Below are 18,440 nucleotides of genomic sequence, written 5' to 3' on the forward strand. Positions count from 1 at the left end.
TTAAATACTCAACTTCAGAAAATAGAAAAATACAATAAAATTAACAAAAGCTGAAGACTTTTTACTGTAAGATCTGAAAGTAAAGAAGTAGAGAAAACCAACAAAAGCAGCAGAAACTATAAACAAGAGAAAGGCTAATTCTTTGAAAAGGTAATCCTCAAGAAGCCTGAACAGGAAGAGAGAAAATAAAAATGTAAAATCCTAGAGATTATTAAAATCCAACTGCATAATGTAAGAGACTAAAAGAATTAAGTGACTCTCATTGCAACTTTATGGCTATATATACTGGTGGCACTAGTGGTAAAAAAAAATCCATCTGCCAATGCAGGAGATGCAAAAGTCGAGTTCAATCAGTGGTCAGAAAGATCCCCTGTAGGAAGAAATGGCACACCACTCCAGTATTCTTGCCTGGAAAATTCCATGGGCAGAGGAGCCTGGTGAGCTACACTCTATGGGGGCACCAAAAGTCGGATGGGACTGAGCTCATGAGAAAATATAAAGGAAGTAAATAATTCCCCAGCAAAATATACTAAATTTGACCAATAGGAAGCACAAAAACCTAATAAAAAAGACTCTGAAAATTAAATTCTTTAAACTACAAAAGGCAAATGAGGGGCTTAGATGTTTTGTAGCTCCATTCTATAACCTTCTAAGCTGCGGGTTCCAAGTCATTTTGATCACACACACTTATCAGTAAAATATTTTTGAAAATCCATCCCAATATACATACATTTGTTTGTATTCATAAAGTAGATGCACGTGAAAGTCGCTCAGTTGTGTCCGACTCTTTGCAACCCCGTGGACTCTTTTGCGACCCTGTGGACTATAGCCTGCCAGTCTTCTGTCCATGGAATTCTCCAGGCCAGAATACAGTAGTGGGTAGACTTTCCCTTCTCCAGGGGATCTTCCCAACCCAGGGGTAAAACCCAGGTCTCCCGCATTGCAGGCGGATTCTTTACCAGCTGAGCCATGAGGGGAGCCCAAAGTAGATGCATGCTGCTGCTGCTAAGTCGCTTCAGTCGTGTCCGACTCTGTGCAACCCCATAGACAGCAGCCCACCAGGTTCCCCTGTCGCTGGGATCCTCCAGGCAAGAACACTGGAGTGGGTGGATGCATGCTACTATACATAATAAAACAAAAAATAAAGTAAATAAAACAGTATCAAGACGTGTTTGTTTCATGTATGAAGAAAATGAATCTATTATCTTATCTATTAGAGTGTAGATTTTCCAATTTGAAGACCAGTACTTTAGTTCTCGGGGCTTCCCTGATCGCTCAGTGGTAAAGAATCCACCTGCCAATACAGGAGGCCTGGATTAGATCCCTGGGTAGGGAAGTTCCCCTGAAGAAGGAAATGGCAACCCACTCCAGTATTCTTGACTAGGAAATCCCATGGACAGAAGACTGGCAGGGTATAGTCCACAGGGTCGCAAAAGAGTCTGACACAACTCAGTGATTAAACAACAACTTTAGTTCTTATGTATATTAAAAACCCTCACAACACAGAAATAGACATAAACCTCCCTAAAATATGAATTAAGTAAACTTAATAATCAAATATGATGAGGAAAACACATTTTACAGCCCAAGTTCATGAAGACAAATAAACATTATGAAACTGAATACATTAGCATGTCATGACTAAGATGGGTTTCTCCGCCCCCAAGAATCTAAGAATTATTCAACTTCACAGACTTTGTAGATGTAATTCATTTTATCAATAACTTGAAGTAAAAAATTACAGAATTATGCTAACAGATGAAGTCTTTTGATATAATCCAATCTATTCACAATAAATAGAAGGGAAACAATTAAAATGATGATTAACTGAAAAAATTAATAGATTAAATCCGAAATTTAATAAAATTAAATTTGAAATATCAGTATTTTAAAAGTAACCCAGATTGATAAAGGTAGCTGTTTATTTGCTCATTTGGGCTTGTACTTCTTGATTTGTAGTCCTTTATACATTATGGATATTAATTCTTTCATGCTACACACATTGCAAATATCTTTTCCCACCCTATATTGTATTTTCTGACTTGGTTTACACTGTTGGTGCTGGACTATTTTATCTCAATTTGGTTATGTCTGCTAACTGTACTTCCCAGAGACTTCTTCCAGGATGATTCCAGGTTGAATAATATTGCATGGATCACTCTGCAACTTGCTTTATTATTCAACATTATAGTGAAATTTTTAAAAACAATCCGGATTGATAAAGGTAGCTGGAGTCAGCCAGAAGAGAAACTGGTATCCTACAAGAAAGCAAAAATAAAGCAGAAGCCACAGTTCTTGGAAGGGTATCATGGTGAGACACAGTAGGCCACACAGGTCTGCCAGGCAGGCCCTAGTGTGTCCTCTGTGGCGCTCTGTACCTAGCTTGTCTTCCCAAATTGGTCCTGCTGACCATCAGCCTGACACCATCACTTGTTTGCAAACCCAGAGCATGTGCATGCTCAGTGACTTAATCATGTCCGACTCAGCTCCCATGAGTTCTTTGCAAACCCAGAGAGGTTGTGGCAACACAGAGGCAGCAGATTCCACAGCTCTCCCCAGTTCCTCTGCCATACCAGATATGCTTGGCTTTTCAGATTTCACTGCAAGCTCTGATTTGTCTATCTAGTTCAGGGCTTCTGAAGACTGGTTAGTGAATAGTTCTCTAATGCGCTGACTCTTCCCTTCCCCACCAACTCTCCCACATTTATCTAAGTTCTAAATCTTCGGTTTTCATAACCCTTAAAGTGGTACTATCTTCCTGACTGAAATCTTTGCCAGGTAGAAGTTTTGAATTCTGAAGTAGTCAATTTAACCTTATCGCTTAGAGTTTGTGTGTTCTGGGTCTTGTTTAAGAAAACTAAAATCTTTCTCAAATCTAAGAGCTGTAAGTTTGGCTTTACACTTTTAGATCCTTAAATATCAGAGTTTAGACATACAACTTCTACTTATTATCAGTTGCTTCTGGACCCTTTTTTTTTTAGGCATTACTTTACTATTTATTTTGATTAGAATAAAACAGCAATCAGAAAATCAACCTAAAATTGTGATTATTTGCCACTTGGCTTCTGACCATTTTTATCAGTCATCTTGGGAGACCTATGCAGCGCCAAATGAAACTCAGCCCACACAATGTCTTGTGGAGGGTGATGAGAACGACACATTGTCTGCCTGGTCTGAACAGAGGTCACAGCAGGCAGAGCATCTGCTAAGATAATGTGAATGAAGGAAACAACCATAATTGCCTCATTAAGAGATCTCTAGCCAAGTAATCACAAGAAGAAAGGAAACACCCTAAAATTAAGTATATAATAAAGAAAATTTGGGGGAGAATAAAATATGCAGGAGAATTAAGGATACTTGGGTATTCCTTTGGTGTTACTAATTTCCTTAGTCACTGTATGAATGAATGGAAATGTGGACTCAACAGTTCAGTTATTCAACTCTAGTCCTTGCCAGTTATTAGTAGGGAAGCAGAAGATGCAAATTCACAGCTGTCCAGGCTACAAACGTAAAAGGGTGGTGGGAATTGCTTACTACAGACCAAAACTTAGGAATTAAGATTTAAAGCCTATTTTGAAATTACAATGAAAAGCATACAATTAAAGGCATAAGCAGGAAAGAGGTAAGATATAAAAGAGTAAAGTCTAGGAACTAGCAGGGAAAAAAAGGAAATTGTCTCCGCTTAACCAATTTACTTTCTTCTATTTTCTATCTCTACTTTTTAAAAAGAGATTTTTCTTAAAAGTCAATAGCATATAATTACAACTAAAGCCTTGGTCACTTTAAATTATATACAACTGAACATATATTTTACTCAACATGTTGATAAAATTATTTCACATTCAAAGCTAAGGTAAATTTGTTCCCAATTTTAATTTAAATTAAGCATCTAAGCTGAATGAAACACTAAAATGTACTGAAATTGTGACATCTCCACATTTCCTGATATTTCAAAAGATTAAGCTTTATTAATTTGTATTATACAGTTAATAATACATAAATAGAATCTTGAGAATTATGATTAGTAAAATTTTCTGATTCCAAAAAACATAGTAAAATTAGCTTGTTACAACCACAAGCCAGGTTTAAAATAAGCAAACTATTTGATGACTTTGATGTTTTGCACCCAAAATGTGCTGGCTAATTTTTCCATTCCATTTACCATTCCAGTCTTTAAACTGCCTTAATCTCCTGCCCTCAGATGTTGACCTTGTAAGAATAGGGGTCATAGGTCAGACTAGACAGACCTCAAAGGATCTGGACTATCAATTCATGCCTGAGAGATTTCTCTTCCACAATAGGAACCTACTAAACAGCAAATTCCTAAATCTAATCACACAAGGATCAGGGTGAAACAGTTATTTATTGGAATTTGTTGATTTACATTTTTCAAACATCTTCAGCATTTTTATTTTTCTTTTGGGAGCAGGTTCTGGGACATAATAAATATTTTTTTAAAAAATCACTGAAAGAACTTTTAATATAAAACAGATATCCTTAGTAAAATAGCACCATAACTAGGTATAGCTTCATTATTTCTGGAAATGCTATGTGGATTTCAAAAATATAGCACAAGAATTCCTAACTATAAAGTACCTGGAAAACTTCACATTATACCACAGAGATAACAGGAAGAGATTATTTTGCCATAGAGGTTTGTGGGGAGAGGTGTGGAGGAGGCTCACCACCAGTCAGTTTTGAGCCCCCTTGCTCTAAAGGTGAATGAGGGCATCAAATAAATATTTTTTTCTTTTTAATAGACAAGTGAAAATATACAGTCCTTCAATGAGGATAAAGTAAATAGATTAAAAACATAAGCAAAAAAAAAAAAGCATTAGGACTTCAAAACCTTGCAAATTTAAAGAATTTGAAATCACAAAACTAGGACCCTATAAAAATAATTCTTCTATCATACCGCTCTAATTTTTTTTAAAAGACAAGTAAGCTCTTCGAATAGAGAATAATTTAGACATATACAATGAGTTTCTATTTACATTCACCTTGTTCAAATAAAACATAATGTACCATTCTAACACCATTTTAATACTGAACTATAAGGATTTTCAAATTTCATAATCAATTTTTAAGTCTAAATAAAAAACATCTTAAAAATGATAAATTAGTAAGTATTTCTAACATGAACAAATGAAAGGAATTTCCTGCACTTCATGCCAAAAACAGTAATACTGAACATCATAACAATTAGCCTTCTTTCTAAACAAAAAACATTTAAACTTCAACTCATGTAGAAAATCAGGAAGCTTACTCATGTGCCAATGCAGTGATGCAAACGTATTACTGCCTGAAATAGAATAAAAGCAACACAACGTTGACATTATTTTCTAAGTTATTTTGTAAATCTCAAGTCAACATTGTTGAAAAGGAACTTGCATTATTATTATGAATAGCACTTCTTGGACTGTGTGGTTGGGTCAAAAGATGTGGAAGGTTCAGGAGAACAAAGAAGATACTCACTCTGCTAGAAAAAAATCAGAGTAAAAGAGGAGGTTTAAAAAAAACATAAATTCAAAAAACACAGTTTTATGTATATACTCAATGTGTATATACCTATCATATATGTATGCATTTCAAATATTTTTAAAATTACACATTTTTGTTCTGAAAGGATTAAAATCATTTAACCTACATATAGAAACATTAACATACCATCTGTTTCAGTTCACATCCTTTTTACTAATCTAACACATTCATTAATAGGAACTAAAATTTTATTATATAAAATATCTAATTTTATATTATAGGTTGACATGATTATTTCATATAAATAGTAAAGATAGTGACAAAAAAATCATTCTCCTATCTTCCCTCACAATTTTATTCTGTTAGAGGTCACTTTTTTTCCCTCAAGAGTAAATTGCAGCTCTTCAAAGAATAAAAAGATACCAAATATAGGCCAGTTTTTGAGAATGAGTTTTTAAATTTTTAATTAACAATTTTTATCAGTAGTATAAAGAGAGCTTTTATAAGATCATTAAATCTCTTAATCTCTGATAATGAACATAAGAAAAAAGTAAACAGCAAATATAAATAAAAAATTATTCCATTTAAAATTTCAAGAGAATATTTTAAACAAGGAGGATTTAAAACAAAACAAGTTAACATGTACTGCTATTACATAGCTGGACACTACTATCGGCATACTAAACAGCATTCAGCAGAATTAAGACAGAACTCAAAAGTAAACCCATTTTCTTCTGTTAATAGTTTACTTAAAATTGACAGAATCTTTAAAATTATTTTTATTTCTTGCCACAGAACATAGATCTTCACAAGATATAATTCTATTATATGTATATACATATATGGAACAAATAAGTTCTGAGTGATGAAACCAAATTTGAATGTGTTAAACATTGATACTATATAATAGAAATTAAGCTTTTTAATTTAAAAACATTTCAAGAGAAAAGATATAGTTTTCAACAGATGGTGTTTCAACAATTCATGTTATTAAAGGTGAAAAATGAGCCTAGACTTCAACCTCACACCTCACACAGGGGAAAAAACTTTGTGATTAATCAAATCTGGGGTTAATCAAAGATTTTTTTTAAACATGACATAGAGTAAAAGATTGATAAATATCTTTATCAAAACTTAAAACCTTTGCTCTGTAAGAGATTGGAAAGATAAACTATAAACTCAGAGGTAAAAATATCTGCAAATCATGTATCTAAGGACTTGTATCCACATTTTATATAAAGAACTCTCAAAATGCAACAATAAGAAAAGAATCCAGTATGAAATGGGCAAAAGGTATGAACAGACACTTCACTAAAGAGGATATAAGGATGACACAAAAACATAAAAGGAGCTGCTGCTGCTAAGTCACTTCAGTCATGTCCGACTCTGTGCGACCCCATAGACGGCAGCCCACCAGGCTCCATCGTCCCTGGGATTCTCCAGGCAAGAACACTGGAGTGGGTTGCCATTTCCTTCTCCAATGCATGAAAGTGAAAAGTGAAAGTGAAGTCACTCAGTTGTGTCCGACTCCTAGCGACCCCATGGACTGCAGCCCACCAGGCTCCTCCGTCCATGGGATTTTCCAGGCAAGAGTACTGGAGTGGGTTGCCATTGCCTTCTCCGATAAAAGGAGCTAAATATCAGTAAATACCAGTAGCTACTCGGGAAATGGAAATTCCATGATGAAATATCACTGTAGATTAGAATGCTTAAAATTCTGTAAGAAGTACTGACAATACCTAATGCTGGTCAAGATGCAGAGCAACCGGAATACTCATATGTTGTTGGAGGGAATTCAAAATGGTACAATCAGTCTGGAGAAAAATCTGGCAGGTTCTTATAAAGTTAAACATAAACTTACAACCAGATTATCCAGAAGCCTCACTCTTAGATAAATGAAAACTTTTCACACAGAAACCTGTACACAAATGTTTGCAGCAGCTCTACTCATAATTATCAAACTGAAACTACCTAAATGTCTTTCAATAGATAAGTGGAAAAACACTGCTATGTTCATAAAATGGAATACTACTAAACAATAAAAAGGAATGAATTATTAGCCCCCATTGTCTGTGGGGGATATTAATATATTGCAGGACCCTGAGAAAATGCCTGAAACCATGAATACCACCAAACCCTATACATAAGATGTTTTTCTATATACACACCTATGATAAAGTTTAATTTATAAATTAGGCATGTGTGCTTAGTCGTTCAGTCCTGTCTGACCCTGCAACCCCATGGACTGCAGCCAACCAGGCTCCTCTCTCCATGGGGATTCTCCAGGCAAGAATACTGGAGTGGTTGCCATGCCCTTCTCCAGGTGATCGCCACAGCCTAAGAATCAAACCCAGGCCTCCCAGATTGCAGGCAGATTCTTTACCATGTGAGCCACCAGGAGATTAACAACAACTAATAAGATAAATATTATAACAATATAGTATAATAAAAGCTATATTAATGTCTCTCTCACTCAAAACATCTTACTATATAAATTTAATGCCTTTCTCATCCTAACTATGAACTTATCATGCATTGTGACCATGACTTTTGCAGTTTGGTGTGCAACAGCAGAATTAACACAAACTTCCTCTTCCTTCTCACAACTTCACACACAGAAGACGTCTTCATATCATGTATTAGTAACCTTAACATACGATTTTTTTTCATTAAGTCAAGAACTTTCTCCTTGTCACTCAAAAGAAGTACTTCGTGGATATTCTTTGGCAAATCCAAATTGCCTGCATCACTACTCCTCTGCTTTGGCGCCATTAGTAAGTTAAAAAAAGGGTTATGTGAACACAGCACTGCAATATCATGACAGTCAACCTAGTATACAAGATGGCTACTAAGTGACTATTGAGGGTATATACTGGACAAAGGGGTGATACAGATCCCTGGTAGGACAAAGAAAATGTGGCAAGATTTCATCACACTACTCAGAAGAGTGCACAGTTTGAAACTTACAAATTGTTTATTTCTGGAATTTTCCATTTAATGTTTTTGACAGTTGTTGACCATGGATAACTTTTTGGGATTTCATGAAGCCCCAGAAAACAAAACTGCAGATAAGAGGGAAATACGGAATTGATATATTCAAAAACCTGTATAAATTTCAAAACCATTATATTGAGTAAAATAAGTCAATTTCAAAGTCAGTTGCAAATGAACGAAGTCCAGATTAGTAGAAAGAAGAAAATAAAGACCACTAAATAGACAATAGAAAAGATAAATGAAACTGATATTTCAAAAAGATAAACAAAACAGACAAAGCTTGAACCAAACTTAACTCCAATAAATAAAATTGGAAACGAAAGAGAAGACATTACAACTGATCCAACAGAAATACAAAGATTATAAAAGACTACCATGAGCAATTATACACAAGCAAATTAAATAAATTGGCTTCCCTGGTGGCTCAGATGGTAAAGAATCCTCCTGCCAATGCAAGAGACATGGGTTTGATCCGTGGGTTGGGAAGATCCTCTGGAGAAGGAAAGGGCAGCCCACTCCAGTATTCTTGCCTGGGAAATCCCATGAAGAGAGGAGCCTGATGGGCTATAGTCCATGGGGTCGCAAAAGAATTGGACACGACCTAGTGACTAAGCAACAACAAATTGAAGAAACTAAAATAAATAAATTCCAAGAAACATGCAAACTACCAAGCCTGGATCATGAAGAAAGAAAATCTAAGCATATCTAAGTTACTAGTAAGAATCAGTAATCAAAAAAAATCACACCTTATCATTCCCATCAAAATAAACAATTTCTTAATATTACTCTAATATCAATTCATATGAAAGGTCCCCAAGTCTCCTCTGGCAACCACCAATCTGTTTTCTGTTTACAAGACCTTGGTTTTTGCTTTTAGATTCTATATGTAAGGGAGATTACATAGAATTTGCAAGGCAAATCGTATCATATTTTATCATATACTATTTGATCATATGGTATTTTACTTGTATGTATATTATGTAAAAAATACATACAAACACACACATACATAAGTATATTTCACAAGCTGAAACAGATATTTCCTATTTGAGAAAAAAGATTAATATGGTAAGTATACAAAGAGAATGTGAGATAAGAAGAAATATATTGGTCTCTGCCCCTAGTTCCTGACACAGAGCTCCTAAAACCCTTGTAATTTCTAAGTGATAAGAACAGTAGGAGTACCTCTTTATCTGGTATCAGTTTTTGACCTCTGTTCCTGACACAGGGCTCTTGAAACTCTTGTAATTTCCTACATGATAGGACAGTCTTCCATTTAAGGAGGTGACAGACAATGAGTGGGCTCCTAGATGGCTCATGAGTGAGGGCTGGTCACTGGAAAGACCAAGCTATGACTGAAGCTTGGAATTTTTAGCCCTATCCCAATTTTCTTGAGAGAAGTGAAAGGGGCTGAAAATCAAGTCTATATGATGAAATCTCCACAAAATTCCAAAAGTAAAGATCCAGAGAGCTCCCAGACTGGCATACACATCCACACTGGGAGGATAAAGCACCCAAACCCCTGGGAACAGAATCTCCTATGCTTGGGACCCTCCTCGACCTCACCCTATGTAAAATCTCTCTATGTGTATCCTTTATCTGCTGTTATCATAATCTTTAATAAACTGGTAAATGTAAGGGTTTCTCTAAGTTCTGTGAGCTGCTGTAGCAAATTAATCAAACCTGAAGAGGGAGTCTTAGAAACCTCTGATTTAAAGCCAACTGAGAAAGAAGTTGCAGGGCAATCAGCATCTGAAATATGGTAGGATGGTCCTGTAAGACTGAGCCCTTAACCTGTGGGACCTGATACTATCTCCAGGTAGATGTTGTAAGAACTGAGTTCAACAGTGGAACATTCAGCTGGATAGTGGAGCATTGCTTGGTGTGGGGAAAAACCTCCGCACATTTGGTCATCAAAAGTTAAACGTTCTGTGTAAAAGTAATAGAGACATGAAGGAGGGAAACATAACATGGAAGAACTGAGTTTTTCCCAGCATAGGAAAGAGGAAAACTGAGATTTTTTTTTCTAAGAGAACTTAGAAATCAACAATGACAAATGAACATCTCAGAAGAAATAAGCAAAGGACAAAGAACACGCAATTCATAGAAGAAAAAAATAAAATTGAAAATCAACATATGAAAATATATTTAACCTTAGTCAAAGGATGCAAAGGAAAAAAATGAGCTGCATTTCTTAACCTATGTAATCGGCAAAATTTAAAAGATGACATTATTCAATGAACAGTCCCACTTTTAAAGGGGTTATCCATTGACCTTATTTCTAAAGAACAGTTTGGAAACAGATATCAAAATTTTAAAAGGCATAGTCTCTGATCCAGATTTTTCAGTATTAGGTATGTATCCCTTAATGACAGAATCAGACAATTTTTTAAATGTACATATAAGCATTCTTACTACGGTGCTATTGGTAAATTAAAAATATTGGAAATAGCCTAAATTTAACAATTACATTAATTTAACAGAGCCTTGTTTAAATTTTGTTACATTCACACAGTGGGAATTTATGTAGATGACAAAGACTGACATGAAATGTTCCAAAATACACTGTTAAGTGAAAAAAAATGCAAAATCAAAAATATTGCACATATATCATGATTCCAACCTACCTGTAGTTAAGATATTTGGTGATTTTTTTTTATATTTGAATTTTCAGTAGTGAATTATCTTTCAAAACAGTCAAAACAATAAGTGTATTCTCATTTGAAACAAACAGGTGAAGTGTTAGGATGTACTGAGGGGCACCTACCTCTGTCTATTAGGAACTTCACTTATCTGAATAGTCTGGTGGAAATAGTGGTTAAGGGACTGCTGAGTGCCTAATGCTGAAGGCTCAGTTAAACATATTCTGCAGAGTTCAAATTGCAAGATAGCCTATATTTCTGATAAATTCTATTCAAACACTCAGTGGTGGCATTTTATTTTATTGTGGCAAGATTTAATAGCATAATAAAAATATAAATTGAGATTTCAGAAATATTTTCCAAATAAAATAAACTCAGAGACTAACAAAGTAAAATGATTACCTGTCTCCCTTTGGTTTTCTTTTTTGTAGTGTCTTCCCTTTGGGTCTTCTTTCGCTTCCTAAACAGGGACTCCCACCAGGTCCTGTTACCCGTATTGATTCAAGGCCTTTGGAAGATTTTTTAAATGTGAACTCCACTGGTTCTCCTTCTTTTAGGCTTCTAAATCCTTCCATGAATAATTTGCTCTGAGAAGAACAGAAGAGGAAGAGAGAAAAAGAGATTATGATTATTATTAATGCTTTACAAATTATCTCATGATTTTAAGATTAACATAGCAAGACATCTCCAGTTATTCATTATTAAGTATAAAATCATTTTTTTTCAAATTCAGTGAAAGGGATACCATTTAAAAGTTTCCTGTTGTAATAACGCTGGCAGTGAAAGAATAAACTCATACCATTTCATAAAGAATCTGCCTGCTTCTGCTAGTGCAGGAGATGCAAGAGACAAGGGTTGAATCAGTGGGTTGGGGAGATCACTTGGGAGAAGGAAATGCCAACCCACTCCAGTATTCTTGCCTGGGAAATACCACGGTCAGAGGAGCCTGGAGGGCTAGAGTCCATGAGTTTGCAAAGAGTCTAAAGGGGACACAGCGACTAAACAACAATCACCCTAACGTCCACCAATGGGGAACTGATTAAATACATTATAATAAAGGTATATAATGTAATACCACTGAGTCATTAAAAGATCTACATGTATTACTGTGGGCAAGATAAATCTGTAATACTGCCGAGTAAAAAAATTAAGGGGAAGAACAGTGTATCTCCCATAATATTGTCTATACAGAGAAGTTTTTAAAAGGTACATGTTTACTTATATAATTATGGGGTCTGGAATAACTGACAGCAAATTATAAACAGTCATTTTCTCCAATTTTTTGGGGGGGAAAGTGGGGAAGCTCTTGGATACACACATTATTGTACCATTATAGCTTTTTGGGGGGGCGGAATTTGAAAGATAACTTGATTTTTTTTTTTTTAATTTCCTGATTGTAAAAATGTAACTTAGGTTACAAATAATAATTGGCTCTTTCAACCTATGTGCCAATTCAAACAATAATAAAGTAATTAATTCATCCTAATTTTATTTATTTTTCCGAATTCCCTTATGCATTTAACAGATCTAGTTTCAAATACCATGTAGCAGTCTTAAACACTTGTTTGAATTTGGGGGAAAAAAGGAAGCCAATCTGAATATGGTAGGTAGGAGACCCTGATTCAAGTCCAATTCTTTAAGTCAACAGTCATGCAACTTTGAATGAGTCAATTCTCTCTTTTTTGAATTTATCTGTAAATTTAAGGAACAGTGTTCTGAGGAACAATGGTTCAGAAAAAGATTTCATGAGAAAAGGACGGTGGTAAAATAAGTTTGTGAATTGCTGCTAAATGTAGTTTCCTCTTAGTTGGATCATGTATATGTGTATGTGTGTGCTCAGTTGCTCAGTCGTGTCCAACTCTTCTCAACCCCATGTCAGGCTCCTCTGTCCATGAGATTCTCCAGGCAAGAATATTGGAGTGGGTTGCCATTTCCTCAGCCAGGGGAATCTTCCCAACCCAGGAACTGAACCCAGGTCTCCTGATTCTCCAGCACTGTAGGCAGATTCTTTACTGCTGTTAGCCTATTTAAAACTCTGATATTTCATACCCTCCCCCGCCTCCACTAAAAAATCTTGTTTAACAATGTTTAACCCAGCAAATTCTCAACCTAATTGTTCACAGAGACCTTTCTTAGATATAACTACAGATGACTAACATCCTTAGAGAAATGCTGGATTAGAGAAATCTCTAACTTTACGAAGTTATGACTCTAAAGGCAGCTAAATAATTACATATAACCAAATAATTACATGGAAAAGATAAAACCAACACTTCAAATTCCAATGCAAAAGGAGAATACTCATTGGAAAAGTAATACAACACGCAACACAGGGTTTTTTTTTTTTTTGCCACTTAATTTTGTAAATTGAAGGATATTTGCTTTACAGAATTTTGTGATTTTCTGTCATACATCAACAAGAATCAGTCATAGTAACACCCATGTCTCCTCCCTCCCAAAACTCCCACCCCATCCACCCTTCTAGGTTGTTATAGAGACCCCAAAACAGGTTTTGTGTTTTTTTTAAAGAAGTTTCTCATGCAGGTAATCTGACACTGAGAAGTCCCTCATGTGGAAGTATAATTTGGCATCACTTTTTCTGCTCTCTGATGCTATGTAGGAATCAGATGGAAAAAACAAAATCACCACTGCCTATACAGTATACAATTCTTTAAAAATTGTTTTTAGAGCTTTATATAGTATTTCAGAAAAATATCTATTTCTGCTTTATTGACTATGCCAAAGCCTTTGACTGTGTGGATCACAATAAACTGTGGAAAATTCTTGAAGAGATGGGAATACCAGACCACCTGACCTGCCTCTTGAGAAACCTATGTACAGGTCAGGAAGCAACAGTTAGAACTGGACATGGAACAACAAACTGGTTCCAAATAGGAAAAGGAGTACGTCAAGGTGGTATATTGTCACCCTGCTTATTTAACTTCTATGCAGAGTACATCATGAGAAACGCTGGGCTGGAAGAAGCACAAGCTGGAATCAAGATTGCTGGGAGAAATATCAATAACCTCAGATATGCAGATGACACCACCCTTATGGCAGAAAGTGAAGAGGAACTAAAAACCCTCTTGATGAAAATGAAAGAGGAGAGTGAAAAAGTTGGCTTAAAGCTCAACATTCAGAAAACGAAGATCATGGCATCTGGTCCCATCACTTCATGGGAAACAGATGGGAAAACAGTGGAAACAGTTTCAGACTTTATTTTGGGGGGCTCCAAAATCACTGCAGATGGTGACTGCAGTCATGAAATTAAAAGACACTTACTCCTTGGAAGGAAAGTTATGACCAACCTAGATAGCATATTCAAAAGCAGAGACATTACTTTGCCAACAAAGGTCCGTCTGGTCAAGGCTATAGTTTTTCCAGTGGTCACGTACGGATGTGAGCGTTGGACTGTGAAGAAAGCTGCGTGCTGAAGAACTGATGCTTTTGAACTGTGGTGTTGGAGAAGACTCGAGAGTCCCTTGGACAGCAAGGAGATCCAACCAGTCCATCCTAAAGGAGATCAGTCCTGGGTGTTCTTTGGAAGGACTGATGCTGAAGCTGAAACTCCAATTCTTTGGCCAGCTCATGTAAAGAGTTGACTCACTGGAAAAGACCCTGATGGTGGGAGTGATTGGGGACAGGAGGAGAAGGGGACGACAGAGGATGAGATAGCTGGATGGCATCACCGACTCAATGGACTTGAGTTTGAGTGAACTCCGGGAGTTGGTGATAGACAGGGAGGCCTGGCATGCTGCAATTCATAGGGTCACAAAGAGTTGGACATGTATGAGTGACTGAACTGAACTATTTTTTTTCTCCTAAGCTCCCTCCTCACTAATTATAAATAGTCCTTTACTTTCATTCCCTTTCTCACTCCCCACTCTAGAAAGTGCAGATTATGAATTCAGATGAAGTGGAGCACAGGTCAACTACTATAATTAAGAGAAGGAAGAAATATCAGTTTTAATTAGAGCTATCATATGTTCATGCTTTGTCTGTGTAATCAAAATTCTGTCACTTATTTCCTCATAGTTCCTAGTATATGGGTGCACTTAATTTGATTTCATTTTCTACTATTACAATTCTTGATACGGATCATCTGTAATTGAACTGCTCTTCCAAATCTAAAGTAAAATCCTGCTCTTACTTCTAATCTTCATAATATTCTGAAAGAAAACTTTTTTCCATTCTATCATATACTCCCATCCTTCCCCAAATGAGCACACAAGGCAATTTGGATTCACAGTCATTGACCAAAAAAAATCCCTAAGAAACTATAATGGCCTGCAAGAAAAGGACATGAATTCAGAGAGAATATTCTATCTGCTATTATACCAAAATTGCTGCTACATAAGTGGGAAGGATTTGTTGAAAGATGGGGAATTAGCTCATTTTATTTCTTCAAAAAAATCAACTTCTCGCCTCAGCAATTTTTATTAAAGGTGCCTCCGTCTTTCCAGTCACACTGGTTCCAATCTTACATTTACCCAATCATTTATTGAATTGCATGCATCCTTTCTTTCACCTGCCTCAATGTTTCATTGGATTGCCACTGCCCTACTTCTGGTCCTAACTACCTTCTACCTGGATGAGTGTAATAGTTTTCTTATTGGTATTTCAGCATCAGAACTCCTCTCTTATCCTTAGCTTCTTCTACACCTGTGTATGTTCTCTGAATAAACTGTAGCTGGTTGGTCTCCCTGTCTCAAAAATTTACAATACTTGTCTTAAATTGTAGGTTAGACCACTCATAATGTTACCTCTAGATATATTTTCCACTTCCTTTCCCATTACTCTAATAAAGCTGGCTAACTTAGCTTCCCTGGTGGCTAAGTGATAAAGAATCCACCTGCCACTGCAGGAGAAGCAGGTTTGATCCCTGGGTCAGAAAGATCCCCTGTAGGAGGAAATGGCTACTCACTCCAGTATTATTGCCTAGAAAATTCCATGGACAGAGGAGCCTGGTGAGCTACAGTCCATGAGGTTGCAAAGAGTCAGACACGACTGAGTGACTGAGCACACATGCACAACTTGTACTTTCCTAAACACACTTCGTATTTTCTCATCTCTGTATTTCAACTTAGGCTGATGGGGGTACGTTATTCTCTTCGTCATGGCTGTCTATCAAAATCTTACTGAAGAGTGAAGTATCATAACCCATGTGATCCTTTATGCATTCATTCAAATCGCCCAGGTCAGAAATAATCTTCTCTCTCACTTACTTGATTCTTTTATCTAGTTTTTACAATATATATCTACATAATGTGGTATTTGTGTATGCATTTGCACTTTGGGATTTATCTTCTCCTGAAGGCCAGGGGTTGTGACATATATATCTTAATATTTCCCAAAGGACTTAGCCTAATACCTGCAAACAATTACCATTCAGTAAGTGCTTAAAGAATCCTGGATTTAGTATCAATAAGATTGTTATTGATTATTTAGTCCAAACCTCACTTGAACAAAAGGTGGACTGAATTATAAGGGGTTAAGTGAATTGCTCATGCCAAGTCAAATTTCTCAGCTGCTACTTCTGCTATATAAAATAAGTTCTATTTTTAGTGCCAAGGTGACACCACACATGGTACCTTTGGAATAAAATACTGATAGGATTATAATGATTCATGGTAATACGTTATTCTCTGACTCCATTCAGAGGTTTAAAATGAAAGTGTTAGTCGCTCAGTCATGTCGAACTCTTTGGGACACAATGGACTGGAGACCGCCAGGCTCCTCTGTCCCTGGGAGTCTACAGGCAAGAATACTGCGCTGGGTAGCCATTCCCTTCTCCATGGGATCTTCCTAACCCAGGGATCAAACCTGGATCTCCTGCACTGCAGGTGGATTCTTTACCATCTGAGCCACCAGGGAAGCCATTCAGAGATTCAGTTCAGTTCAGTTCAGTCGCTCAGTCGTGTTCGACTCTTTGTGACCCCATGAATCGCAGCATGCCAGGCCTCCCTGTCCATCACCAACTCCTGGAGTTCACTCAGACTCACGTCCATTGAGTCAGTGATGCCATCCAGCCATCTCATTCTCTGTCGTCCCCTTCTCCTCTTGCCCCCAATCCCTCCCACCATCAGAGTCTTTTCCAATGAGTCAACTCTTCGCATGAGGTGGTCAAAGTACTGGAGTTTCAGCTTCAGCATCATTCCTTCCAAAGAAATACCAGGGCTGATCTCCTTCAGAATGGACTGGTTGGATCTCCTTGCAGTCCAAGGGACTCTCAAGAGTCTTCTCCAACACCACAGTTCAAAAGCATCAGTTCTTCGGCGCTCAGCTTTCTTCACAGTCCAACTCTCACATCCATACATGACCACTGGAAAAACCATAGCCTTGACCAGACGGACCTTTGTTGGCAAAGTAATGTCTCTGCTTTTCAATATGCTATCTAGGTTGGTCATAACTTTCAAGGAGTAAGCATCTTTTAATTTCATGGCTGCAGTCACCATCTGCAATGATTTTGGAGCCCAAAAAAATAAAGTCTGACACTGTTTCCACTGTTTTCCCATCTATTTCCCATGAAGTGATGGGACCAGATGCCATGATCTTCGTTTTCTGAATGTTGAGCTTTAAGCCAATTTTTTCACTCTCCTCTTTCACTTTCATCAAGAGGGTTTTTAGTTCCTCTTCACTTTCTGCCTTAAGGGTTGTGTCATCTGCATATCTGAGGTTATTGATATTTCTCCCAGCAATCTTGATTCCAGCTTGTGCTTCTTCCAGTCCAGCATTTCTCATGATGTACTCTGCATAGAAGTTAAATAAGCAGGGTGACAATATACCACCTTGACGTACTCCTTTTCCTATTTGGAACCAGTCTGTTGTTCCATGTCCAGTTCTAACTGTTGCTTCCTGACCTGCATACAGATTTCTCAAGAGGCAGGTCAGGTGCTCTGGTACTCCCATCTCTTGAAGAATTTTCCACAGTTTATTGTGATCCACACAATCAAAGGCTTTGGCATAGTCAATAAAGCAGAAATTGATGTTTTTCTGGAACTCTCTTGCTTTTTCCATGATCCAGCAGATGTTGGCAATTTAATCTCTGGTTCCTCTGCCTTTTCGAAAACCAGCTTGAACATCAGGAAGTTCACGGTTCACGTACTGATGAAGCCTGGCTTGGACAATTTTGAGCATGACTTTACTAGCATGTGAGATGAGTGCAATTGTGGGGTAGCTTGAGCATTCTTTGGCATTGCCTTTCTTTGGGATTGGAATGAAAACTGACCTTTTCCAGTCCTGTGGCCACTGCTGAGTTGTCCAAATTTGCTGGCATATTGAGTGCAGCACTTTCACAGCATCATCTTTCAGGATTTGGAATAG

The 18,440-nt window shown here is 36.8% G+C and overlaps 1 protein-coding gene across 4 annotated transcripts in view; it reads right to left on the reverse strand.

Annotated features, from left to right (window-relative positions):
* Positions 1 to 18,440, reverse strand: part of LIN28B (lin-28 homolog B) — a 142,458-nt gene that overhangs the window by 42,629 nt on the left and 81,389 nt on the right. For all 4 annotated transcript variants that reach the window (XM_061427716.1, XM_061427717.1, XM_061427719.1 and 1 more), the window contains one exon: positions 11,520 to 11,704. In XM_061427716.1, the coding sequence (XP_061283700.1) occupies positions 11,520 to 11,704 (185 nt within the window). The remainder of the gene's footprint in view (positions 1 to 11,519; positions 11,705 to 18,440) is intronic.

The sequence above is a fragment of the Bos javanicus genome, chromosome 9 (assembly GCF_032452875.1).
Source record: "Bos javanicus breed banteng chromosome 9, ARS-OSU_banteng_1.0, whole genome shotgun sequence".
NCBI lineage: Eukaryota > Metazoa > Chordata > Mammalia > Artiodactyla > Bovidae > Bos > Bos javanicus.